This window comes from Osmerus mordax, chromosome 12 (genome assembly GCF_038355195.1).
Source record: "Osmerus mordax isolate fOsmMor3 chromosome 12, fOsmMor3.pri, whole genome shotgun sequence".
Lineage (NCBI taxonomy): Eukaryota > Metazoa > Chordata > Actinopteri > Osmeriformes > Osmeridae > Osmerus > Osmerus mordax.
Genome location: NC_090061.1, coordinates 1,019,665 through 1,047,203, shown reverse-complemented (window position 1 = coordinate 1,047,203; position 27,539 = coordinate 1,019,665). Strand labels below are relative to the sequence as shown.

General features: G+C 48.6%; 1 protein-coding gene across 2 annotated transcripts in view; it reads right to left on the bottom strand.

Moving 5' to 3' along the window:
- mgat4b (alpha-1,3-mannosyl-glycoprotein 4-beta-N-acetylglucosaminyltransferase B) overlaps nucleotides 1-27,539 on the bottom strand; it is a 75,046-nt gene that overhangs the window by 26,115 nt on the left and 21,392 nt on the right. Inside the window, exons 1-5 of one of the 2 annotated variants that reach the window (XM_067248410.1) lie at nucleotides 18,979-19,044; nucleotides 9,364-9,543; nucleotides 8,011-8,154; nucleotides 6,672-6,805; nucleotides 1,807-1,853 (exon numbers count right to left, since the gene is read on the bottom strand). In XM_067248410.1, coding sequence (XP_067104511.1) covers nucleotides 1,807-1,853; nucleotides 6,672-6,805; nucleotides 8,011-8,154; nucleotides 9,364-9,543; nucleotides 18,979-19,021 — 548 coding nt within the window. In that variant the 5' untranslated portion in view covers nucleotides 19,022-19,044. Of the gene's footprint in view, nucleotides 1-1,806; nucleotides 1,854-6,671; nucleotides 6,806-8,010; nucleotides 8,155-9,363; nucleotides 9,544-18,978; nucleotides 19,045-27,539 lie in introns of those variants that run through there. The other variant, XM_067248409.1, reaches the window with a different exon arrangement.

Here is a 27,539-nt window from a genome sequence, read left to right as displayed (position 1 = left end):
GGGGGACGGGGGGAGGAGGAGCGTGGAGGAGGGGGGGTAGAGGAGGAGGGAGAGAGGAGAAGAGAGAGGAAGGAAGAGGGAGATAAAAGGAGGGAGGGAAGAAGAGGGAAGGAAAGGCTATTGAGCTCCTAAACTCTCCTGAGGATATGAAGATGAGCGATAGAGAGAGAGGGTGCAAAAGAAGGATATATGGAGAGAGAGTGAGATGGACAGAGAGAGTGAGATGGTTCAGATATTAAGAGATAGTGTGTGTGGTGTGAACGATGGTGACAGGCCCTCATCTTCTCTAAGCAAGATGACTTCCTCTACAGCCAGAAGGATGCTGGGAGGTAACCGGAGGATGAAGGAGGCAGGAACACACACACACAGGGCTCTGTTGCCACGGAAACGGCTGCATCTGCTGAACTAGAAGTGACAGAGCATTTTCTTGCCTCAACAGAAAAACACCCCCCCCCCCACTCTCTGTATCTCTCTCTCTTTCTCACTTTGTGTCTCACACATTCTATTTCTCTCTGTCTCTCTGTCTCTCTGTCTCTCTGTCTCTCTGTCTCTCTGTGTCTGTCTCTCTGTCTCTCTGTGTCTGTCTCTCTGTCTCTCTGTCTCTCTGTCTCTGTGTCTCTCTGTCTCTGTGTCTGTCTCTCTGTCTCTGTGTCTGTCTCTCTCTCTCACACGCACAGATGAAGCTCCATAGTGAAGAGCCCTCAGGTGTGGTGCGTCTCTCCAGGGCAGAGCTGTCTGCATGCTGACACGGACAGAGTTGACCGGGTCAGTCAGGGGTCAGTCAGGGGTCAGGCTGGGGTCAGGCTGGGGTCAGGCTGGGGTCAGGGTCAGGCGGGGGTCAGGGTTAACATCAAATTGCTTGTTTACATTGAGTGAATTGTGCGTGTATGTGTGTGTGTATGTGTGTGCATACAGTACCAGTCAAAAGTTTGGACACATTTTCCCAATCTGTGTTTGAGCATGCATGTGTGTGTGTGTTGTATTTGTCTTGGTTTACTACCAAATGGGAACCTGAAGCTGAAACAGAGTTTGAGCAGGGATCAGAACAGTAAATAGAGATCTGGACGGTGATCTGAACAGGGGTTTGATCTAATGATTCAAATTGAAACCACCTTTTTAGTTCTGCTGAATCAAAAACAACTAAACAATCCAATTGCAAGTGTCAACCGCCAAGTTTATAACGTAAATATAAACCTGCAATTGATAACACTTGTGAAAGTAACAAACAACAAGCATCATGAAGAAACTTCCCTGGTTTCATCTGTGGTGGTTGGTTTCACATGGAGACCATCCCTGCTCCCAAGCCTCACACATCACTAACACGCCTCAGCTTACGTTTGTTGACTCAAAGACGAGTCGGGGCGACCCCTGCAGTTTCTACAGGGACTGATTAAAACTGAGTCGCTCTTTTTAGTTCCTGCGTGTGAAGCTTGTTCAGAGCTGCTTCTGCTGTGACATGACCTTGCTACCTCCTCAGAGGAGGGGAGAGTTTACATCTGTGGGTGTGTGTCTGTGTATGTGTCTGTGTGTGTGTGTGTGTGTGTGTATGTGTGTGTCTGTGTGTGTGTGTGTGTGGGAACTGAATGTTGAGGGAGTGCGTTTGTCAAATCTGTGAGACTGTTGAGACCAAGTTGAAGTTAGTGTGTGTGTCATTCCTTCAGAGAAAGCTATAAGGTATAATTGAAAAACATGTTGATGAACTTCACACATCTGCGCACACACACTCCTGTTGGACAACTGGTGACCTGCCCTCCCCCATATCGGTCTCCATGGAAACACCATCCAAGCATGCACTTGTATACTCACAGGCGCTTGAGGTTGTCGGCCACGCTGTTGGCATACTGCTGGTCCGTCTGAAACACAACAAACAGAACACACGCTTTGGTGTCACGCTAACCGAGAACAGCTTCAGTGTGTTCCCACTCGTGAGAGAGAACGTAAGCGCTGACAGCTTGCTGGGCTGATGTTCATCTCAGCTGCAACACAACTGTTGTGAAACACTCCACAAGCATTTCAAGATGGCCCCCGCGTAGAGCACCAGAGAGTGTTCCAGCGTCTTCCCCAGAGTAATGAGTCTGCTAATGATGTCATTATCTGGACCAGCTTCCTGGGCTGCGGTGAGGTCGAACCGAACCACGACAGAGTATGGATGTATCCATCCGCCACCTGTCATGTTTGAATGGGACTACTTCCACCCAGCCAGGAGCGAGACCCTAATGGACACTGGGTCTGGGTGCACACCTGCTGGGCTTCATCAGAAGGATTAGAAATGGCTTCTCTGCAGTGTGTTGGGGTGTTTGTTCTGATCTGCAGCTGCTGCCGTCAAGCCCTGGCCACCACCCACCCCAGTCTTCCTGGGCGCAGCCCCTTCTGGAAACAACCAAAACAAACGCTCCCAAGGGCAGAGACCGAGGATGAAGGGGTGGATGGAGAGAATGGTGGAGGTGTGGAAGAGAGAGGGATCAGATGGCTAACAGGAAACACCTGGGATCACTTTGACTGCGTCCCTCCTTGCCCAATGAGCTGGACGAGAGAGAGAGTGAGGGCGGGAGGAGGGAGAGACTAGGATTATCATGAGGGAAAGAGAAAATATCCTGTCACATTTCCATCCGTTGGTGCCAGGAGTGAGGCAGTAATGAATAACAGTTTTGTTCTGCTTTCTGAAAAAGCACCAGTCTTTCCCAAACATGAGACAGATCGAGTCCTGCTCTGCTCTCTCTCTTTCCTGCTCTGTCTCCTGCTCTCTCTCTCTCCTGCTCTCTATCTCACCCCCAGACGAAGGCTTCTCTCTAAACCTGGAACTTAGCTGTGCACACATCACCCAGTTCCAAATCTAAGTTGACATCCTTGCTGCACAGCGGTGTATCCCAGGGCTGCTGGGGAGCGGATGGAGAGGCTGCACTGTTCAGTTTGGAACTGGGCCCGTCCTCACCTCGTGCCTCTAAACACGAGCGACACACAGCAGGGTGAAAACAACCTGGGATCTCCTCTGCTGGGGGAGGGAGAGGCGGGGGGAGGAGCAGAGGATGGAGGGAGAGAACGAGTAGGGAGGGAGGAGGGGAGGTAGAGACAGGGTTTGTTTAAGCATTACTTCCCCCATGTCAAGGACAATGCAAGGACAGAGAGAGAGGGTGTATGTGTATGTGTCAGAGTGAGAAAAAAAGAGTGAGAGAGCGATAAAGGGAGAGAAAGAACAAGGGGAAAAAAAGTCATTTTCATGTCTATGCGTATCAGACCACCCACACCAGTACCACCACCCCCCCCCAATTCGACTTTCATAGTGTTTCCCTCTGATCTGAGCGCTTGTCCTGGTGGAACGTACCACAACCCCCCGGGGAGAAACAAGATAGACAGAAGTGACTGTGACTGTACTTCCCAAGGAGAAGTGACTGTGCTTGTACCTCCCCAGGAGAAGTGACTGTGACTGTACCTCCCCAGGAGACAGACCTGTCTCTGGCCCCCCTCCAAAAACACACATAAAAGAACTACTTCTCAGTTATACAATAAATGTTTTTTTTATAAGATATGATGTGTCAACCAATAGCTGTTTGGTTGACATGCCAAAGGCTTAGCTGTTCTGTGGGAAATTAAATAGAGCAGTCATGAATAGTGTATGTGTGCTGTACGCTGAAACATCAGGACATGCATGTCTGCTTACAGGACAGAGGTCACATAGAAATGCTCTTAGATATCACCCGTGTGGTTGGATAATCAGTAGAGAGTGTTTCATGGGTGTTTCCTCCTAAAACACACACTTCTCCTTCATGTGTTTCAGTAGTGTTTCCTGTGTGTTTTGGCAGTGTTTCATGATTGTTTCGTGGGTGTTTCATGGGTGTTTCCTCCTACAACACACATTTCTTCTCTCTGGTAGGTTGATGGCTAACTATTCAGTACTGGATTATTCAGCTCTTAATGTTTAAGAGATCAAGCCATTATGCAGTACCTACTCTCGTTCTCAAATCCCTCTGCAGCTACAGTGTATACCCGTTAAGCTCGCTCGCTGGCTATGTAAGCATATTTGAGGTGTCCTATTTGCTTAGTAATGCGCTATTTCAGCAGTCTTGAATACTGTAACTGCAGAGAGGGGGGAGAGAAGGAGGGGAGGGAGAGGAGGAGAGGATAAGGGAGGGGAGAGGAGGGGGGAGGCGAGAGGGGGAGAGGATGTTGAAGAAAAAAGGCCTGTCTCCTCTAACATTATGTTCTTCCACAAGAGAGAGAGAGACAGAGAGAGAGAGACACAGAGAGAGAGAGACAGAGACACAGAGAGAGAGAGACAGAGACACAGAGAGAGAGAGAGAGAGAGAGAGAGAGAGAGAGAGAAGCTGACATATAATGTACAGTTAGGTGTGAAAGAGGGCCATAAGAGTGATATCTTGTCTCCATTTAAGTATAATAAAAAAGGGATCGATGAAGATAAGAGACAGACATAAAAAAGAGGGAGGGAGGAGACAGAGAAGGCTGCCACCCAGTCCACTTCAGACGCCCCCAAGCAGGCGTGCAAAACCGAGAGGAGAGATGAGCTAGTTGAGATTGTTGCTGGTACACACACACCAGATGTGCTACTGTACACACAGTCAGACTGGGTCCTCTTCAACACGTGTGCAACAAGGCCAGTGCAGCTGATAATGATCTCTGCTTTAATCACTGACTGCATGTGTGTGTGTGTGTGTGTGTGTGTGTGTGTGTGTGTGTGTGTGTGTGACCTTTACTGTTGGCCAGACAGCGTGGGTCTTTAGTCAGACCGACCCACGTTATGGTAATTACACCGAGGAACCAGCACACACAGGCACACACACTCACACACATTCACACAGACTTGCATGGACATGACAATGTAACCAGATATAGAGACATTTACACATAGGCACAGACACACACACACACCCATCCATCACATCACTAATAGCACTTTGTCCTTTTGCATCTAAAGCGCAACCTTGTTCCCCACGGTCCTGTCCCTTCCCCTTAGTGAACACACGCAGGCCCAGCCATGAGGCTAGCCTGCAAGCTTATGCTAATGAGCTTAGCCTGGCTCATATGGGAGTGATAGCTCTGACTTGGGTCAGAGATATTAGGAACAGCGTTGAGGCTAGGCTGTTAGCAGACAGATGAGGTGTGTGTGTGTGTGTGTGTGTGTGCCTGGTGATCTATGGTAGTGTCACTTGTTCCTCTCAGTTGATCTTTGAACACACATGCACAAGCACACCTCTGCAGGTTGATACATAAACACAGGCTAAGTTGGGTGACTCACTAGTATAGCTATGTGGGGCGCATGGAGAGACACCAGAGGTGTCAAGTAACAAAGTACAAATACTTCGTTACCTTACTTAAGTAGAAATTTGGGGTATCTAAACTTTACTGAAGTAATCATTTTTCAGCCGACTTTCTACTTCTACTCCTTACATTTTAAAAAGCCTCGTTACTCCAATTTCAGTTCGGCTTGTTTTCATTCCGGCTTGTCATAGTTCAAAAAAACACACACAAAAAAACTATCCAGAAAAAACGCGCCATCCGGATAGAGTGAATTTGATTGTGGTTGGATGAGAAGTATAAACAAATACCATTCCGACACCCTATTGGTTTATACGTGATCCATCACCTGCACATGACACAAAATCACGTCAAACTCCAGCAAGGAAATAGCAGATGTAACGTTATTTAGCCTACGAAGATGTCCGTGGCAGAGACTCAAGAGAACTCGAGCAAAATGTCCGAACCAAGCACCAGCAAGGAGGTTGGTAGCTAGGAACCCGTCTACATCCCTGGCCGTACCTGGAAGAATTTTTCGACATGTTTGGATGCAAAAACAACTCCTTTCGAATGCGCTGCAAGCTCTGCGCATCCAAGTAGGCTACCACGAGCTAAAGGCTTTCACAAACTCGCAGTCTAATTTGAATAAAGGCTATTGATAACATGCCTCTGAAGTTTGACTTTTTGCAGCATTACAATACTTATAGGCAACTAGTCATCATATCTTCCGCTCCATGAAACACATGTTAATGCTTAGTAGTAGGCTACATATATATGGTTCTTTAATGTATTTGCATTGTACTAAAATGCGTTCATTTTCAATGGGCATAAACTGGTGCAGCCCACATTTTTCAACGTTAACATTTCAATATAACAAGTCATTATGGCCTTTGGAAAAATGTTTTTTTGGGGGGAGGTGGAGTCGTGCATTATAGACCCCTGTGCCTAGGCTTTTGTCCTTAATGGCATTTTTTCCCTTACTACTTTTATACTTTAAGTAGTTTTGAAACAAGTACTTTTATACTTTTACTTGAGTAAAACCTTGAATTGATACTTCTACAGAAGTATTTTTAAACCCTAGTATCTATACTTCTACTTTAGTAATGAATGTGAATACTTTGACTCCTCTGAGAGACACATATACTATCATTCTAACCTGACTCAATCCAATGCAAACACTCGCACACCATAAACACACACACACAAAACTAAATTACTGTTCATATGAATCATAATGTGAACTTTGTAGCATTATGATTGATGAGTCTTACCTCAGCTAACCACAGGAACACAGAGATGAGAGTCTTACCTCAGCTAACCACAGGAACACAGAGATGAGAGTCTTACCTCAGCTAACCACAGAAACACAGAGATGAGTCTTACCTCAGCTAACCACAGGAACACAGAGATGAGAGCCTTACCTCAGCGATGAACACCACGATGACGCAGTCGTCCTTCTCCGCCGGGCTCAGCTCTGCCATCAGAGAGCTCAGTGTGTCCGTCAGGTAGGAGTGCACCTCGCGCTTCACACTGGGCACGCCCATCACGATAGACACTGGGGGGACAGCAGCCAATCAGAGTTAACATGGGAAAGGGGCAGCCAATCAGAGTTAACGTGGGAGGGGGGCAGCCAATCAGCGTCAATATGGGAATGGGTGAATGTGGGAAAAATATAAGGATTTAGCTGCAAACCTCTGGGTATTTTAACACAACATCCCTCTCAGATACCTTCTACTCAAGACTCCTCCCACCAACACAGGAGACCAGGAACACTCTAATTCCCCTCTCCTCTTTATCTTCCTCATCTCTCTACTCTCCCCTCTCCTCTCTCCCCTTTCTCTCCTCTCTCTCCCCCTCTCTCTCCTCTCTCTCCTCCTCTCTCCCCCCCTCTCTCTCCTCCTCTCCATTGTGTTCGTCTAAGCAGACCCTGGTGGGTACCTCTATTTAATTCGCCCATAAAAGGGACTCCAATTACTGGAACAGCCCAGACTCAGCCTCGTTCCCAGAGCAGCCCGCGTGCCATCACAGACACTGACTTCGTAATGGACTTGGACGGCCGGCGCTGGCCAGGAACATAAATCTAACGCACCCATGCGTGCACAGGCTCGTACGCTTTTAAGCAACCAAACTCATTCACAAGAGGGGGAACACTCACTTTGTATCTGACAGCTATCACACACACACACACACACACACACACACACACACACACACACAGCTTAATGGGTCTTCTGAGATAGTAGCTGCTTGGCAAGTAGAACCTCCAGGGCTCGAGGAGGAGGAGAGGTTAGGTGGTTTGCTCCCCAGGAGAGGAAGCCTCTAGCCGGGATACTGGCATGGGGACAGGAGGGCACAGAGCCAGGGAAGGAGAGAGGGAGCAGAGGGGGAGTAGAGAGGAAGGAGAGGGGAGGAGAGAGGAAGGAGAGGGGAGGGGGATGAGAGGGGAAGGAGAGAGTGAGGAGAGGGAGAGGAGAGGGGAGGGGAGGGGGAGGAGAGAGTGAGGAGAGAGGGAGAGAAGAATGAGGAGATAGGGAAGGAGGGAACTGTGTATGTGGGTGTTGGACTGGTGTGTGGGTGTGTTTGGCAGGTGTGTGTGTGTGTTTGGCAGGTGTGTGTGTTTGGCAGGTGTGTGTGTTTGGCAGGTGTGTGTGTGTGTTTGGCAGGTGTGTGTGTGTGTTTGGCAGGTGTGTGTGTGTGTTTGGCAGGTGTGTGTGTGTTTGGCAGGTGTGTGTGTGTTTGGCAGGTGTGTGTGTGTCTCACCTCCAGTCCGCCCCTGGCCCAGGTGTACTGCAGGCTGCAGGCTGGTCTCCTTGGCCAGCAGGTGGGGCAGGTGGTGGAAGATGCTGGGCAGCTGGAGGACATTCTTACTGCTGGTCACGTTCCACAGCTTCAGCTTGGTCTCGTCTGGACACACACAGACATACAGAGACACACACAGACACACATTAGAACGGACACACACATAGACACACACATTCATGTGGACACACACACACACATAGGGATGGACACACACGCACACACATATTCAGTACACAAGGAAACACACACAGACACCAAACACACAGGTCAGAGGTAAGCTACCTGCACAGACAGAATTAATTCCAGTCAGGCAACACATAGTCTACATCATGTAGAAAACCTGTCCTACACTCATACATGATTCAGTTTCCTCCTGCAGGGTAGATCCACTAGCCTGGCTCTGCCCTCCTACGTACTTCCGCTCAATTTTGATTTTGCTTCTGTACTAGGTCTAGGATTTCGGTGTATTAGTCGGTTTTCAGAAACACATTTTTGTAGGTCCATTCAGCGAACAGAGGGAGTGGCTGAGAACGATGACGTTGATGTTGTTTGCTAGTTTGATTTGTAGTTCAGTAATGGCGGTGGACTCGCTGCCGAATATCCAAAAGTTAAAGCCAGAGCAAGAACAATCTTTACTAAGTTTTGTTGGTGGCCATGATGTTGTGGCCCTCTTTACTTTGTACTTCTTACGTTTTAAAGCAAAAAAACATTTCGAAAAAACTTTTGGGTTCCATGTTACGTTTAGATTTTTTTATATATACAGTACCAGTCAAAAGTTTGGACACGGGAAAATGTGTCAAAACTTTTGACTTGTACTGTATATATATTATAAGAAAATTATAAAAACGATACAATGTTTGTAAAGGCTGAAAAAATATTTTCAAAAAAAAAGAAGTTAGAAATAGTCTTTTTAAACATGAGTATCTGTACTTCTACTTGAGTGAAGGATGTGTGTACTTTGCCATCTCTGCTGATTGGTCACACAGCGGTTCATGTTGAGTGCAGACCATGTGTTTAGGTTCTGAGTTCACACCACACACCAGAGAGACAGTCAACACCACACTGGCTCTGCTCACTCAACATCACTCCACACCTGTCTGGTTGTGGGGTCTCTCCCTGGTCTGGGTCCTACCTGACAGGCTGGGGTCTCCCTGGTCTGGGTCCTACCTGACAGGCTGGGGTCTCTCCCTGGTCTGGGTCCTACCTGACAGGCTGGGGTCTCTCCCTGGTCTGGATCCTACCTGACAGGCTGGGGTCTCCCTGGTCTGGGTCCTACCTGACAGGCTGGGGTCTCCCTGGTCTGGGTCCTACCTGACAGGCTGCTCCAGGTGCGGTTGATGTCCCTCAGGGCCTGCTTGTCTGCGATGGCCCTCTTGATCTCCTCCAGGACCAGGTTCAGCTCCTTGGAGCGCTTCAGGTTCTCCTGCTCGGCCGAGTGCAGACGTTCCCTCAGAGCCAGGAACTCACGCTGGTAGATGTCCACCACATCACCTGCAGGAACCGGGAGGGAGAGAGAAAGACTTAATATGTCTTACGTATTTGTCTGTCCTGTTTGGCAGTGTTGAGGGAGAAGGAACACTGAACTAGAAGCAGGGAAATAGAGAGAGGTGATGAAGGAGGAGAGAGAGAGAGAGACAGAGAGAGAGAGAGAGGTAATCAATGAAGGGAGGAGAGAGAGATAATCAATTCAGGAGAGAGAAATTTGATGAAGGAGAAGGGGAGAGAGAGATAATGAGGGAGAGGTGATGTAGGAGGAAAAGAAAGAGACAGAGGTAATGAAGAAGAGAAGAGAGGAGAAAGGCAGGTAAAGAAGGAGAGAGAGGCAGGTAATGAAGGAGCAGGGAGAGAGAAGGAGACAGAATAAAGATAGAGAAGATAATAAGACTGAACACAGGAAGAGGGGAGGGAGAGAGGCAGGGGGGAGGGAGCGAGGCGGGGGGAGGGAGAGAGGCAGGGGGAGGGAGAGAGGCAGGGGGAGGGAGAGAGGTGGGGGGAAGGAGGGGGGCAGGGTATTGATCTCTGTGATAAAGAAAGAGAGAGAGAGAGTCAATCAACACAAACACCTTCAACCTGCCGTAAACATTATCACCAGCCAGCTGTCCTGAGGAGAGCTTTATGAGCTACAGTACAGACTGCTACAGCTACTACTGCACCCGCACACACAGTCCTGCCTCTGCACCCTCACACACAGTTCTGCCTCTGCACCCGCACACACAGTCCTGCCTCTGCACCCTCACACACAGTCCTGCCTCTGCACCCTCACACACAGTCCTGCCTCTGCACCCTCACACACAGTCCTGCCTCTGCACCCTCACACACAGTCCTGCCTCTGCACCCTCACACACAGTGCTGCCTCTGCACCCTCACACAGTGCTGCCTCTGCACCCTCACACAGTGCTGTGGAGGAGGAGACAGGCACAGACCAGAGGGAGAGGGTCTCAAACGACTAACTGAGAACATGATGGGAGTCAGAAGACTTCACACCCTGGGAGGCTGTAGGTTTACACCACCCAGAGGCCCCCACACTGGAGACCTCCACCCTCCTCCAGACAGCAGGGTAGAGGTAGGAAAGACTGCGTCTGTTTGTGCTGCTTCAGGCTTGTCCTGTGCAGAGGATGTATTCTAGATCACTGCTTCATTCATGGTGTCATTCATCCTGTGTGTAAGAATAGGAAGATCATACATGCTCTTCTCAGGTTTAACAGGAGGACGTATTCAGATCATCGCTTGGAGTCTAAATCTCTGTGGTCAAAGGTGAGTGTTTATAGTTCAGGAAGGCTTTATCTCTGGGTTCTCTCCTCTCGGAATCCTTCACTTATCTCTCCTCTACTGCTGTCGAGGAAACGAGAGGAACACAGAAGCTGGATTTGTGTTTTATGAGATCATCCTGAGCTGCTCAGCATTCTGGGCCACACGTACACACACACACCGACGTGCACATCTGTACAGATGGGAGCAAAGCAGGTGGGAGAGAGACAGAGAGAGAGCGGGTCAGGTGTGGTGTGTGTGTGTGGTGTGTGTTTGTGTGTAGGCATGAAACAAATCCACCTCCATGCCAGTCGAGAAAGGGCTGTCTAATGCTATCTGAACCCTAATCCCTGGTGTAATCCCACCCACACACACACCCATATATACATAGTATACTCACACACGCACATATACACACATAGTATACACACACAAACCTACACACACCTATTATTATTATTATTGACACTAGGCAATGGGTGAGAGACTCTACTTCTTCTTACAAAGACACACTGACACTCTTACACACCCACGCATGCTCACACACACACACAGACACACAAACCAGCAACTTTGCAGCACAAGCTTATCCACAAAAAAGTGATTGTTTGACACCTTTCCAGAGTATTTCATCAGGACAGCTCCGTGGAAGGTGAGGAGGTGTCTTGAGGGAGATGAAAGGGGAGGGGAGTGATGCACCGGCCAACAGGATGAAGCTAAAGAAACTTCATTTAAAAGTCTTTGTGGCCCGAGATCTGATGAAATACGGGCTCAACACCAGACTGATCAGCTGATCAAGCTCAGCTGCCTTCAGAAGATCAGGATCAGAAGATCAGGATCAGAAGGTCAGGATCAGCTCTCCGCTCTGCGCCAGGTGACACACAGAGCACAGACACTCAGTGTGTCGCAATGCAAAGTCTGTGAGCATCCACGGTCACTTCCCTACGTCACACACGTGTACGGTTATCTCATTGGCTGCGCTTGGAAAGGACGAGCAAGGTCAAAGTTGACATAAGTGAACGGCAGTGCTATGGATCACCCTGGCCCAGTGGAGACGGTTAACGCAGATCCTGTGTGAGCCGCCTCATAGACCACGGTGGAGGAAACCACAACACACACACACCCCAGCCACACACACCAGCCACACACTCCAGGCTGTTCACACACATGCAACTTACACACAGTACTACAGACAACCCCCTCAGCCAGGGTACAGTAGTGGGAATATTTATCCTCTCATTAATGAGATACATAAGTCCCTGGTTTCATCTACAGACTGTTCTAAAACGCTACAGCAACTCTCAGAGTAAACACACACACACACATACAAACCTCCCTCTCCTAATACGGAGTTTTAATTAACGTTATGCGCAATTACTTATCTCAGCTGAATTAATTGTGCTAATCAGTGGCCGTCCTCAGTCCTGAGTGCTTAGCAGGCCATATCTAGAAATGCTTCTCTGCTAGTAGACAAAAGCCCCATGCATCATGGATGCTTCACCATTCACACAACTTCCTCAAGAAGGTGTGTAAGAGTAGATTCTGGAACACTAGAACCTTCTCTCTCTCTTACTTACTCTCTGTCTCTCTCTCTGTCTCTCTCTCTCTGTCTGTCTCTCAAACCCAGTCCCCATCCCCCTCTCCTGTCCCCTGTAGGAGAATGGTTGTTCGCTACCTATCTGACACAATACAATCATGCTAAAACCAGCAACTCCTAACCAAAGGTCTAATGCTCTCTAATACACAGTGGAGCTCTCATCCTGGGTTAGAGGATTATGAATACATAAATACACTGAGTGCTGTTGAATGACACTGGGTAATACCCTGACCAAACATGATGCAGTCTGTGACTTCCCGTAATACAAGCCCGAGTTACTGTCCAGACACACAGAGAGCGTGACATACACGCACAAAACAACAACACACACATACACAAACAAAATTATGCATGAGTGAGAACCACAACTTTGCACTTTAGATACAGCCACCCCAATCTGTCATACTTAGAACCCCTGAAAACCTTCCCACTGTGGAGAGACTGCCAGAGATGTGAGAGACAAAAAGTGGGAGAAATGTGTGTGTGTGTTAGACGGCTGAGCGGTTAGGGAGTCGGGCTATTAATCAGAAGGTTGTAGGTTCGATTCCCGGCCATGCAAAATGAGGTTGTTACCTTGGGCAAGGGGGAGAATGTCCCTGTACTTACTGTAAGTCGCTCTGGATAAGAGCGTCATGTAAATGTGTGTGTGTGTGTGTGTCGTTTGGGCGATGGTAGAGCAGCTAATGGGAATAATAGAAAGTTCCAACAGGATCTGATCACATCCAGACTCTGAGATCAAACACTTCCTCCTCCTCCTCCTCCCTGGAGAGAAGAGTGTCATATGAAGTCATCCTCTTAAGCTGAGAGGCCTGTCTGCTGAGGAGAGAGAGACATTACACACACAGAGAGAGAGCGAGCGAGAGAGAGAGGGAGACAGAGAGACCATGCCCATCTGTCATCCTACATGCTAACAGCAACACTCTTGTGATCATAGTGTGAACTTGTATATACGCTAGAAAGTTATATGTATATTCTAGAACACGATCTGTTGTGAATGTTCCAGCACATGACTCTGTGTGTATTCTAGAACACGATCTGTGTGTATTCTAGAACACATGACTCATGACTAAATAATCAGGGCTAAGAAGACCTATCTGTTCAGCCACATCCCTTGTCCAGCAGGAAGATGGAAAAAGTGTGTGTCTGTGTGATTGTATGTGGGTGTGTGTGTGATATGATAAAGGGCTGTAGCTCTAAATGGGTAATAGCCAACAATAATGCCATTACCCTCCACTCTCACCAGTCTGCTGAATGTCCTGTCTAATTACTGTACACACCACACACACACCGAGGTTCCCTAATGCACAATCGTTATTCAAGCAGGTGTCCATGTCACCGTATCACTCCTCACCACAAGCAGAGAAGGTGAGAGACCAGAGGAACATGGATCTGATGTGAGACCAGAGGAACATGGATCTGATGTGAGACCAGAGGAACATGGATCTGATGTGAGACCAGAGGAACATGGATCTGATGTGAGAACTCTTCCATTGGCTGGAACACTTCACACTACTGAAAAATCCTTCATGGATCAATGCCCTGGATGAGGGAGGGAGGGAGGGAGGGAGAGGGAGGGATGTATATGGAGGATTGGATTATCCTGAGGCAGACTGACAGAGTGAACACAGATAAGAAGAGCAGAGACACATTCACTGGCTGCTCCTAGTGTGTGTGTCTTTCTGTGAATAAAAGTATTTGCAGAGTAGTTTATAAAAATCTATTTAGAACCCCGGTTTCTAACTCTCTCACACATACACACACACACACGGCCCTTCCCTGTGGCGGTGAAGCCTCCCATGGCCCTGCCCCCCACACACCCCCCATGTGTGTGTGGTTGTGTGTGTGTGTGTTTATATGAGTGTGTGTGTGGTCAGACTGGTAACTAACAAGCCTGTGAGGTTGTTCTTCCAGAGAGAGCAGTAAAAGACATGGTCATTCCTGTCAGCTGGGCTGTTCCCCTCCACAGGCAGACTCGGCCTGCTGGGTGCTAGGCTGGGCGCTAGGCTGGGCGCTAGGCTGGGCGCGAGGCTGGGCGCTAGGCTGGGCGCTAGGCTGGGCGCTAGGCTGGGCGCTAGGCTGGGCGCTAGGCTGGGCGCTAGGCTGGGCGCGAGGCTGGGCGCTAGGCTGGGCGCTAGCCCGGAGTGCTAGGCTGGGCGCTAGGCTGGGCGCTAGGCTGGGCGCTAGGCTGGGCGCTAGGCTGGGCGCTAGGCTGGGCGCTAGGCTGGGCGCTAGGCTGGGCGCGAGGCTGGGCGCTAGGCTGGGCGCTAGCCCGGAGTGCTAGGCTGGGCGCTAGGCTGGGCGCTAGGCTGGGCGCTAGGCTGGGCGCTAGGCTGGGCGCGAGGCTGGGCGCTAGGCTGGGCGCTAGGCTGGGCGCTAGCCCGGAGTGCTAGGCTGGGCGCTAGGCTGGGCGCTAGCCCGGAGTGCTAGGCTGGGCGCTAGGCTGGGCGCTAGGCTGGGCGCTAGGCTGGGCGCTAGGCTGGGCGCTAGGCTGGGCGCGAGGCTGGGCGCGAGGCTGGGCGCGAGGCTGGGCGCTAGGCTGGGCGCTAGGCTGGGCGCTAGGCTGGGCGCTAGGCTGGGCGCGAGGCTGGGCGCGAGGCTGGGCGCGAGGCTGGGCGCTAGGCTGGGCGCTAGGCTGGGCGCTAGGCTGGGCGCTAGGCTGGGCGCGAGGCTTCTTCACCTCCAAAGGCTGGGCACTAGGCTGGAGACCAACACTTCCTCTGCTTCAGAATCAGCTGTGTGTTTGTGGTGAAAAATAGCTTTTCTGGGAGCAGAAGTGCGTTGTGGGTAAATGAGGGGAGATGAGAGAGAGGAAATGAAGTTAGCTGAGTCAACGGACCATGCCTGGAAGGATGGGCAGAAAGAGGGTTATTGGAGGGTGAGACTCGCACACAATAACCAGAGAGAGAGAGAGAGGGAGAGGGAGAGAGGGAGAGAGAGGAAGAGTGTCATAGAGAGATACTAACGGGTGACCAACACAGGAGATCACAAACCCACAGACAGGGTGTGCCAGGTAGCTTGGTGTGTTTGAGAGTCTTTGTGGTAACTAATGGCTGCTGCTTGGAATAACAGAAGAAAATCTAGAAGAAACATTTTGTGTGTGTGTGTGTGTGTGTGTTTGTGCGTGTGGCCAAGTAACTGGTGTCAGAGCATTAGTGCAGAATGTTTGTGAGAGCTGGATGACCACACACACACACACACACACACACGAGCCAGGACAGAGCAGGAATGATCTGGCTCACCCGTCTGTGTGTCGGGTCTAGCTGGTGCCAGCTGTTCCCATGGTAACAGACCAGCGGTGCCAGTTTGGTGGCAGAGTGGCCCAGGGGGCCCGGGCATGCAGGTGACCTCCCTCGTAACACTCAACCAGTCAAACACACACACACATTCAAGCTCCCATTCAGTAATAACCCCTGGGATGTATTGGCTGCCATCAACAACATTACCGACCCACCATAACTTATTATGGCAGAAGACAATTCAAGAAAGGTAAATCTGTGTGTATAGTTACAGCTAGTGTTTGTGTGTGTGTGCTCGTTAGAGGTTTGTGTGAATGGCACGTCTACTGAGAGTACAAATGGAAAAGAGAGAGAGAGAGAGAGAGGGAGAGGGGGAGGGAGGGAGAGAGAGAGATAGAGGGGGGGAGGGAGAGAGAGAGAGAGAGAGAGAGAGAGGGAGGCAGGGAGGGAGGGAGGGAGGCAGGGAGGGAGGGAGGGTGACGGAGGGAGGGAGCGACAGCAGGCTGTGTGAAGGTGTGTTAACTGCGGCACACTGGGATCGGGGCGATGCAAAGGTAGGGGTGTCAAGTTTCGCACGCCGTCTGTGTGGAAGACAGTATCAGAATACAGAACAAGAGAGGTGTGACAAACCGGATGAGAGGAGGTGAAAAAGGAAGATGAGCAGGAAGAGGAAATGTGTAGAAGGAGAGAAGAGAAGGTGTGCAGAGGTGTGAAAAGCCAACATGGTCATTAACGACACAGATCTCTTCAGGAGCAAACCTCACTCTCTTGTCTCCTCACTCTGTCGATATGCGTTTACATCACCGTTCCATGCGTTCCATCACCTGAGGAACAACACACACACGCGCACACACGCACGCACACACACGCACGCACGCACGCACACACGCACACACACACACACACACACACACACACACACACACACACACACACACACACACACACACACACACACACACACACGGTCCTAAGTCTCTCTCCTGCAGCCTCGGGGGGGCTGCATTGTTTTAGTTAACGAGGTAACGAGGCCAGGGACACATCCTGGTCACCTCAGCTCCAGGTGTGCTGAATAATACACACCTCTCACGCCAGCCAGAGTCTGTGTGTGTGCGTGCGTGTGTGTGCATGTGTGTGTGTGCGTGTGTCTGACACACATCAGGCTTGGAAAAGTCAGGATCTCTTCTCCATCTGGTTAACAGGTCTGATCTCTACAACACATGGACCTAGTGTGAAGGAAACACCAGCAGGAGAGAAAATCAGAGAACCCTCATTGAGAACCCTCACACAGAAAACCCTCACACAGAGAACCCTCACACAGAGAACCCTCACACAGAAAACCCTCACACAGAAAACCCTAACACAGAAAACCCTCACACAGAGAACCATCACACAGAGAACCCTCACACAGAAAACCCTCACACAGAGAACCATCACACAGAGAACCCTCACATAGAGAGCCCTCACACACACAGAGAACCCTCACAAACACAGAGAACCCTCACACAGAACCCTCATACAGAGAACCTTTAGGAAGACAAATACCAGAAAGACACACAGCAAAAGAAAGAACTGCATTTAAAAAAGGGGGGGAAGGGTTGAAGAAAACTATGAAAGAGAATGACAGAAAAATAGGTAGAAGTAGAAAGTAGACAAGTAGAAAATAGAATGGAGATCAGACAGAGGGGATGGAGGGAGGAGAGTGGTCAGTTCTGGAGAGAGCCCTGTGATTGGTCCATGAAACAGCCCCAGGGGAGTGTCAGGCTGTAGATGAGGTCAACCGCCCTGCCCTGATGAGGTCATCCCTTCACAAGGTCAACAGGAGAGAGGAGAGGGGAGAGAGGGAGATAAAGAGCTCCGGAAGGGCGGGAGGGAGAGAATAAGAGGTGGATGGAACGATAATGAGAGTGTGACAGAGAGATAAGGGGAGGAGGAGCAGAGAGTTGAGGGGGAGAAGATGGTGTAGAGAGAGAGAGGGGGAAGAGAGAGCAGAGAGAAGAGTGAGAGCTACTGTATAAAGACGTCATCCAGCAGAGAAGAGGGGGTGTTTTCACAGATTACAGACAAGCAGGCAGACAGAGTGGAAAATCTGTACATCGTCAAAATGTTCTATGAATGTGCTTCTCTTCAAGAAAAAGGAGAACTATTCACTCACGCAATCACATACACAGACATACTGATACACACATAAAACAATGGACATGCACAATTTCACTCTCTCACACACACTCTCTCTCACCCACACACACACACACCCTCTCCTCTCAAGTGTTATTCAGCAGTGGTGATGGATGCGTGGTTACTGTAACCATATGGGCGGTGTATAACCACTCTAGTAAAACGTGAACTACTGTGGCCTGTGTTCACTGGCAGTTATTCACACTGTGCCTATCAACAAGCTCCAATTAGCCCCGGTCATGCTAACCCAGCGTTAGCTCAACAACACGTCTTAAAAAGCAATTTACTACTTTATACACAGGGGAAAAAAGAGAGAGAGGCAAACTCCTCTATAAAATGAACAATAAAAGTAAATGAAAGACTGGAGCAGAGTTTCAGACAAAGCTCTATTATTCCAGCCTGAGATCACATGTCTACAGACTGGTATTAGCTTTAGCAACTAGCCTTCCAGATGGACCGAATATCCAGATTCGACAGCTTGGGAACAAGGAAAGATATCATATATAAGATCTTCACGAGTGTTGTTTGTTTTATCGCGAGAGATCTCTGATACAGGAGTATAACCACAGAAATACAAACGTCCCTAACTGACGACCTGTGCTCAGACACATGGTCTGCATCCTCCTTCATGAACACTGGCTAAGAACCTCCCGTGTCCCATAATCATTCACTGTTTCACACAAAGCTTCAAGTCTGTCCTGTATGACAAGCATGCCTTTATCTTCCTCTGACAATAAATAAATAAAGAATAAAACACCCAACTGGCCCGACACCAGATCATGTTGGCTGAGTGAGAAAACAAAATGAAACAGGAGAGGAGAAGAAGAGAGGAGAAACAGAGAGAGATGAAGGGAACAGGAGAGTGAACGAGAGGTTGGAGAAAAAGAAAATTAAGAAAGGGAAAGGAACATTAAGATTTAAAGATAGAGAGATAAACAGAGAGAGAGAAGTATGGAGAGTGAGAGGAAAAGAATGAGAAAGTGTGTTAGTGAGAGAGGGAGAGAAAGGGAGAGAGAGGGAGAGGGGAGGGAGAGGGGGAGAGGGGAGAGAGGGAGAAAGGGGGGGGAGAAAGGGAGAGAGAGGGAGAGGGGAAGGAGAGGGGGAGAGGGGAGAGGGGAGAGAGGGAGACAGGGGGGGGAGAAAGGGAGAGAGACATATTACAAGCACCTAAGGTGTGAGATGACGTCCTCTCAGTCTCTGCTCTTCTCATGACGGCTGTGAGCTAGTTATGAGCTTCCAGTTTAATAAAAGCTAATGGGGCAAAGGGAAAAACACATCAGCTGCAGGCTGCTTTAACAATCGGATCACTAATGACCTGAGTTAGGGGAGAGCTTAGAGGCACTCCAATTTTCCCTGAACCCATTCAAACTCCAGTTAAATAGCAAGAAAGTGGAGGGAGGGAAGGAGGGAGGTTGGGACAGAGAGAGAAAGATAGAGAGAAAAGGAAAAGGGAGAGAAAGGGACTTGGAGAGAAAGGGAAATAGAAAAGTGAGGAAGAAGGAGAACAGAACACAATGTGTTAAAGTGCTTAAAGAATATTTATGCCCATATACCCTTTTTGTGCCGGTAAAGCTTAATGAATTGAAATGAGCATTGGCAGTGAGTGAGAACATTTGAGAGAGAGGCTCCAGCAGCATTGGGTGCTGGGAGAAGATATTCAACCCAAAGGTTGAAGGAAACTCGACCCAGGCAGATTCTCTAGTAGAACTGCAGTATTCACGAACCAGATATACGTATAGGAGGTGTTGCTCCGCATTTTCTACGAGTTTGGGGAGGTGTGACATTTAAGCCAAACAAGCCGAAGGACATCAAGATCTGTAAATGCTTTCCAGAAAGGAGGATTGTTTCTGAATGTTTCTGAACGAGGCTTAAGACACGGCTCTTGGTGTTGTTTGGGGATTACAGTTTGATTTGTTCCTGTGTCGTATTCTGAGGCGGGAGAGCTGAATGCCTGGAGCATGCCGGGGGAGCTGGCAGGAAATTCTACATTCACTTTGGTTTCCTTCTTATTGTTTCTGACAGGGACATATTGAGAGTTAGTGAGATGTGAAAATGTCTACTCTGGGCCAAACTGATTAGCTAAAGCCCTAGACTGTCTCTGTGCGTCTCTGTGTTGTCTAGCGGTCCTGTTGCCCTGGAGACCAGACCTGGGTCAAATTTGTATTGTAAAAGGCAAGATCCTTTCAAGCACATGTCATCTGAACTGAAAAAAACAGTATTTTGTCAAAAAATAAATAAATAAAGAGATTCGAAGACCATCAAGAGAAGAAGTCAAGTTGAAAAGATGTTTGTCAGAAAGAAAAGCTAAACAGTGTTTAAGAGTCTGGAACATTCCACTGGCTGTCTGGACCAGCCTCTGCTGTGTTGGGTGGATGCTGCTGGAGCCTGGCGGAGCTGTCTGGACCAGGAGGAGGAACGCTTCTGGAGGTGCTGAGAGTTCCTCAGAGACCACAAGAACCCACTTCAGCCTGACGACCAGAGCCTCACACACTCACACACAGAGCCTCACACACATACCACACACAGACCCCCCCCCCCCCCACACACACACACACACACACACACACAAATAGACCCCCACACACTGACCTGCCTAAGGCTGGGGAAGAGGAGGGAGGGAGCAGGGGATGAAAGAGAGGCACTGACAGACACAGACCGACCCAGAGGAAGAAAAGAAGAGATGCGAGAGAGCTCACAGACGGGTGTTCCTCTCAGGGCTGGAAAGGGGCTTTTTATGGCCTCTGGCCTGACGTGTTGGAGGGGGACTGATCAGGTTGGCATTCCAGGGCACCAGAGGCAGAGCTCCAGTGTTTGGATTGGCTGATTAGGAGGCAGGCCTGGGGGCGGGGTTGTCGGGGGTGGGCAGCACCTATGGCATAGAGGAAAAACCACAGCTATTCGCCGGCTCTCTGGAGAGGAAATAAAAAGGAGGAGAAAGGAGGCTCTGATTGGCTAGGAGGCCTCCAGCTGCATCAACATACCGCAGACACCCATTTTGGTGCTTCTCTCTCTCTCCATCTCCCTCCCTCTCTCCATCTCCCTCCCTCTCCCCCTCTCTCTCTCTCCCTCTTTCTCTCTCTCTCCCTCTCCCTCTCTCTCTCCATCTTTTCCTTACTTTCTCCCGCTTCATCCCTAGTTAAAATGTTCTCTATCAATATTTTCTTACTTTCTCCATCCCTCCATCACTGGTTTCTTTCTCGCTGAAACTTTTCTGTTATTTCTCGGCCTACTGTAGCAGTGTGTGTGTGTAGCAGGGTACTGTATTTGTGTTTGTGTAGTGTGTGTGTGGGGGGTACTGTGTGTGTGTGTGTGTGCTGACTGATGGTGATGGCATGTATCTTCCATCTGTTGTGTCGTCCAGAGCAGCTCTCAGCGGCAGGTTGCCAGCCCTGATGGCCCTGTGTCATCGAAAGGTGAAACTCCTTTTTCGTCAACAACCGCAGCATGTAATAGCTGTCAGTGTGAGTCAACTGGGTCAGTATTATGATCACACTGACAGCTGTAATAACGCAAAGGATCATGGTCTGTGTAGTTTCATCCATGCTTCTGAAGTCAATAGTGAACAGAACACAGAACCAAACTACAAGTTAACACCAGTCATTTCCTGGCTATCACACACAGCAAACGTGAGCTAGTCTATGAAGCTACCATGGACAAGGCAGAGCAGAGGGACTCCATGCTGAGCAGAGGGACTCCATGCAGAGCAGAGGGACTCCATGCTGAGCAGAGGGACCCCCTCATCAAGGCCACAGTTTCAGTTTCACTTTGAGGCCTGGAGGAATGGAAGCACTGTCTAATAGGTCTGAACACACACACACACACACACACACGATGAACACACACACACACAATGTACAATATATCATGTCAATCCCACACTCCTTATCTTCACACAAGTGTGGATGCAAACTGCAGACTGTTTTCATTTTTACAACCAATTTAAAAGTACCATAAGATTTTATATGATTTCCCTTCAGTTCCTTAAAAGGCCCATTGAAGTGTGTAATGTTTCCATTATGGCCTGTGGATGTATGGGTCTTCAGGAGGGGAAAGATACGCTAGGTTCAGACACACGCCACAAAAACAATTAACAAAGCTTTGAGTGGGGATGTACTCTACACTAGCAGACAAAGCTCAAGCCTTTTCACAGTAGACCCAGTATGCCTGATGGAGCTCAACATCCTACAGTCATAAGGGCAACTAGAGTTCAGAATTGGACTGTGTGTGTAGGATTACCATTAGCTGTCAATCTAACAAGGATTATCTTTGGAAACTCCACTGAAAAATTGAGATGTTCCTATTGGGTCACACTTTGATTGACAGTCCACAAACCCACCCAATCTAGGGTTCAAAGGTGTAATGTTCCACACCAGCACTAGACGGGAAAGCGGGTCATTATTTCGTTGGGATTATTAGTGTTTGATTCAGTGTTTGGTCTATCCCCCCCTCATCTCACCAGCCCCCCTCTCTCTACCCTCCCTCTCTCTGTCTATCCACACGCCCCCCTCTCTTTCCCCTATCGCCCCCCTCTTCAGGTCTAGATCCACATCAGTCCTCTCCTTAACAGACCTTTGCCTCATTTGCAGAGCTGACCTGGTCTGACATCACACAATTTCACAGTAATCCTATTCCCTCTGAAGTCAGGGACATCAGAGAGCGGTGTGGGCGTGGCCTATCGCTCAGAGCTCACTCGGTCCTTCCTGTCCCTGCTGGAGTGAAGCATGATGGGAAACATCAGTTTTTTGGACCATCTTGTAGTGATCATATTGATCCCCACGAACACACAGAGCTGAACAGTTTCAAAACGTTCGACTTTTAACCTTGGCTGTTTGGTCGACTGTCAAACGATGGAGGGGGCTGTTGGGATGAAGTGACCTTGGATAGAGGGAACTGGGTTATCTTTATCGTTTTATATTGATTCATCAAAACTGACCTTGGGTTTACTTAGCGAGTGGTCAATAGCCTGGAGTCAAGTACACATGAGGATTATCTTAAACAAAGGAACAACATAATCGACCCACTCCTTTCCTGGCAAAACTGTTTACATAAATGGACTTGAAAAGGGAAGTGTGGGCTGTTATCTACAGAGGAATAAAGAGCATCACAGATGTCTCTCATTTGGGTTTATGGAAAACAAACGGTTTTGGGGGGAGGGGGATTTGATTACAGCTGTGTCCTAAATTATGTCTTTCGTGTCTCTCTCTCTCTCTCTTAATATAAAAAGAATGAAAAGTTAAGGGCTTCTGTTTTTAATGACGACGTTCAGTTTATCATTATAATAATAACAACGTGAGAGGGGGTGTCTATGCTGGTCCCAGTAACCCAGATAGCTTCCCTGAGGGCTGTATTCAGTGTTGCAAGGAGAACGCTACTGTGTGGCTCACGGAGGAGAGCACGGTGTTTCTGGGAGTGTGTTCCTGGCCAGGTCAACTGGTCTACTGCCCCCAGGTCAACTGGTCTGCCCTCAGGTCAACTGCCCCCAGGTCAGCTGGTCTGCTGCCCCCAAGTCAGCTGGTCTGCTGCCCCCAGGTCAGCTAGTCTGCTGCCCCCAAGTCAGCTGGTCTGCCCTCAGGTCAACTGGTCTGCCCTCAGGTCAACTGGTCTGCCCTCAGGTCAACTGGTCTGCCCTCAGGTCAACTGGTCATCTGCCCCCAGGTCAGCTGGTCTGCCGATGTGTGTGTGTGTTGATGTGTGTGTGTGTTGATGTGTGTGTGTGTTGATATGTGTGTGTTGATGTGTGTGTGTGTTGATGTGTGTGTGTGTTGATGTGTGTGTGTGTTGATATGTGTGTGTTGATGTGTGTGTGTGTGTGTGTTGATATGTGTGTGTGTTGATATGTGTGTGTGTGTTGATGTGTGTGTGTTGTGTCTGGGCCCCAGATGGCGAGTGACAGGCAGCTTTGCGCTCCCCTGCACACTGAGACAGGTACACAGCCCAGCTCCTCTCAGCCTCCTGGGAGACCACAACTGCAGGGCTCTCTAGCTCTCTCGCCGGGATTGGTGTTGCCTTTACACACAGAAACTTCCCCCCTCCCCCTCTTCCTCCATCACTTCCTCTTTCTTCAGCTCAGGGGGAATGTTTTGTCCTTTTTCAAGTACGTGAGCCTGGAGAAAGACAGGATGAAGGACTGAGAGTGGGAGGGAGGGGGAGAGAGAGAGAGAGAGAGAGAGAGAGAGAGAGAGAGAGAGAGAGAGAGAGAGAGAGAGAGAGAGAGAGAGAGAGAGAGAGAGAGGGAGAGAGGGGGGGGAGAAAGAAGGTGTGAGAGAGGGAGAAATACAGAGAGAAAGAAAAAGAGACAAAAAGAGAGAGGGTGAGAGAAGGAGAGAATAAAAGAGAAAGGGAGAGACAGAGGGAGTGAGGGGCACAGAGAGTGGCAGAGAGACAGGGGAGGAGAGAAATGCAGGCTATTTTTCCGGCTCATTGCTCAGGAAGAGCTGAGTGGGATTTTGCCTGCTGAGGACAGATGAAACAGCGTCTGCTTGCGTTCTCCTTCCTCTCTCGGAGGGCTAGACCTATCCCAGCATGCACTGCCCTGCTCCAGCAGCACAGGACGCTAACAAAGCAGAGGGCAGGAGATGGTGTGTGTCCGGGGGTGTGTGGGTGGAGGAGAGGGAGAGAGGCAAGGTGGTGGGGACAGGGGAGAGAGGAGGAAAGGGAGAGTGGGGGTGGAGATCCAATCACACACTCCGTCCCTCAAACCATGGAAAAGCTATTTAGAAACCAGATCCCCCGTTCCAATCACTCTCTCTTCCTCCCCCTCTCTCACATACCCTCTTTCTCTCACACTCCTCCTCTCCCCCCCTCCTCTACTCTCGCCCCCCTCCGCAACTGTTCACCCGCCCCCCCCCCCCTCCTCTAATCACTCCATTCTTTCTCTCAATCTCCGGTTCTTTCGCTTCAATTGCTCCTATCCTTACTACTCTCCCTGCCCCTCCCTGGGCTAAATGAGATTAAATTTAATTTCCTTTATGGGTCTTGGCTAATAGGTGTTTACGGTACACAGCCATTGAAAGTCTATAAAAAGTAAAGCGTTAACAGTGTTACTGAAGCAGCAATCAGAGCTGGGTGAGAGAGAATGGGGACCAAGGTTAGTCTATTCTGCCATAAGTCCCTGTCTTGTGGTTATTGTGGTCTATCGAAGACAGCTAGAAATACTTTACAGGTTTGGAGAAACTCTCATATTAGTTGTGTGCATATGCGTGCGTGCGTGTGAGACAAAGAGGGTGTGTAGAAACACGAAAGTGCTTTTTTGAGAATAACAGTGTAGAGTATTTGAGTGTTGTATATATCCAGTTTGCCAGGCTCTCTCTCTCAGTCTTTCCCTCCACTTCATTCCTGCGTGACTCTGTCCTATTAAGGTGTCAGACGGTGAAAAAGAACAGGCAGTGGTTAGTGCTCTCTCTCTCTCCCTCTCTCTTTCCCTCTCTCTCTCTCTCTCTCTCTCTCTCTCTCCATACCTCCCTATATCCCTCCATACCTCCCTCTCTCCATACCTCTCTGTATCCCTCCATTCTTCCTTGTCTGTCGCTCTCCATGTTTGAGAGATGATGAGGTAGTTAACGAGGAGAGGAACATGGTTAGATGAGATAGAACAAGCAAGGGAATACAGACAGAGAGAAAAGGAAAGAGAGAGGGAATGAGAGAGAGGAGAGAGATGGAGAAAGAGGGAAAGACAGAGATAAAGAGTTAGGCAGACAGAGAGCACATTAGAGACATAGAAGATAGATAATAGGAAGAGGGAATAAGACAAAAATGAGTAGAAGAGAGATGGAGATGAAAGGAAAGATACTGTGAATGATAAAAGGAAACAGAGAGAAGGTAATAGATGAAAAGACAAACGTAAGAGTTGGATCGAGATGGAGAGATAAAGAGAGGGAAAGAGGCAGAGACAGAGAGAGAGCAAGAAAGGCAAAGCATATTACAAGACGGGGAGTAAGAGATGGAGAGAGTATTGAGGAGGACGACAGGAGAAGTGATTGATGAAAAAGCCTATTGGAGGAGAAGAAAAGATAGGACATGTTCAGCCCTCACAATGTGTGTGTGTGTGTGTGTGTCCGTTAACTGAGGCTGAACTTACAAAGGATTGGTAGAGAGTGGAACAAGATTGTCACAGTAAAGCGACTGAGATTAGATTAAGGTCCAATTTCCTGACAAGTTCTCTTGAATAGATCTGAACCGAGACCAGCCGTCCAGTACCTGAACTCCCTGATGGAAGAAACACATTCATTCTTCACTTTGATTTAAGTGCCAAACAGAAAACACATTTTAAAAGAACATTATACAAAATAAATAAAGTTAAGTGGTTAATGACTTGCTTCATTGGTTGTTTAAATTGCTTTGTTTCATTTTAGAGAGCACTGATGGAATTTTGAGAAACTGTTGAGAAACCTTTACCAGTACAGATGTTTATATTTCAAGCCTTCTGCTTACCTTATAAGACATATTTAACGGCAATTATTAGCTTCATGCCCTGGTTTCAACATTGGACACAGTACAACATATGTGACCAGTACTGAATAATATTGCGAGTCATTGGTAACATGGCTGTTTCAGACTGTGTCTTGTCTGGTCTCATTTCCATGTTGCAAATGAGACCAACACATCCAAACTGAACAGGTACATTTTCCCCACTAGCTGTGACTATGACAATCCCTCAATTGACATTTCAAAAGCAACACAGGGTCTTTGTGGTAAACCAACAACCCCATACATTTGCATAGGTCATGATCAGACCACTCGTTTGTATAGAAAACATGACTGGGCACATTTGTTTTGAAAGCTGAAACAGGTGACATGGGCTGGGCTGGCATGATCATTGGCCCTCAGGGTTTCCACCTGCTCTGCTGGCAAATAAACCACGTCAGGGAGCACCAATCAAGAGGAAGGAGAAGAGAAAAGGGCACTAGTCCAGAATGGAAATGCCTGGAACCGGATCTGACAGTTCATATGTCTGCAGATAGTGAATTTATTCTTCCAATAGCGAGATGAAACATGCTGAACTAGTCAATTACATCTGTTGATGGAGCAATGAAGAGAAATTAGGGGCTGCTTGCCCTATAATAGTGGGCTATTATGTCAATCACCTACAATTCAAACCCAACAGAAGGTCTCTTCTAGTACACTGACATTAACGTCCCTGAGGTAAGATGCTTCAGACTGAAAAAGGTAATTTGGAGCTTTCAATTCAATTTGGAGAACTCAATTTCCTCACTACTTACATAGCAAATAACCACAGTAAATATATAAACAAATAATAACAAAGAGACTCGGATCCAATCGTACTGAAAATACAGATCCCGTCTTTCTGAGAACAGGTTCAGTCCAGTGTGCTGCCTGGCTGTCATTCAACTGTCACAAGCCCCAAGGCTAGGACTCAACCAAAACAACCTGGACACTCTCTCCTCACAGAACACATCATTCCACATAAAACAAAGTCTCTTCCTGTCGACTACTGAACAATGCCTCAGAGAGCGAGGCGTAAACACCTTATAAGGCTGTTTTCTGTAGGGTTTTTGAAAAGGCACCCACCACCACACAGCCCTCATAAAGCAGTCCGTTCCCATGCAGTCTACCTTGTGTGTTTGCACATACCTCCAATTCATTAGCTGCCTTTTGACCCTCCCGGTTTGTGATTAACCTCCCTGGTCTCCGGCTCTCTAAAGCTGTAAACACTTGCTTACTCGTTAAACCAACCCTCCTCCATAATTACCCCTCCATCTTGAGATATG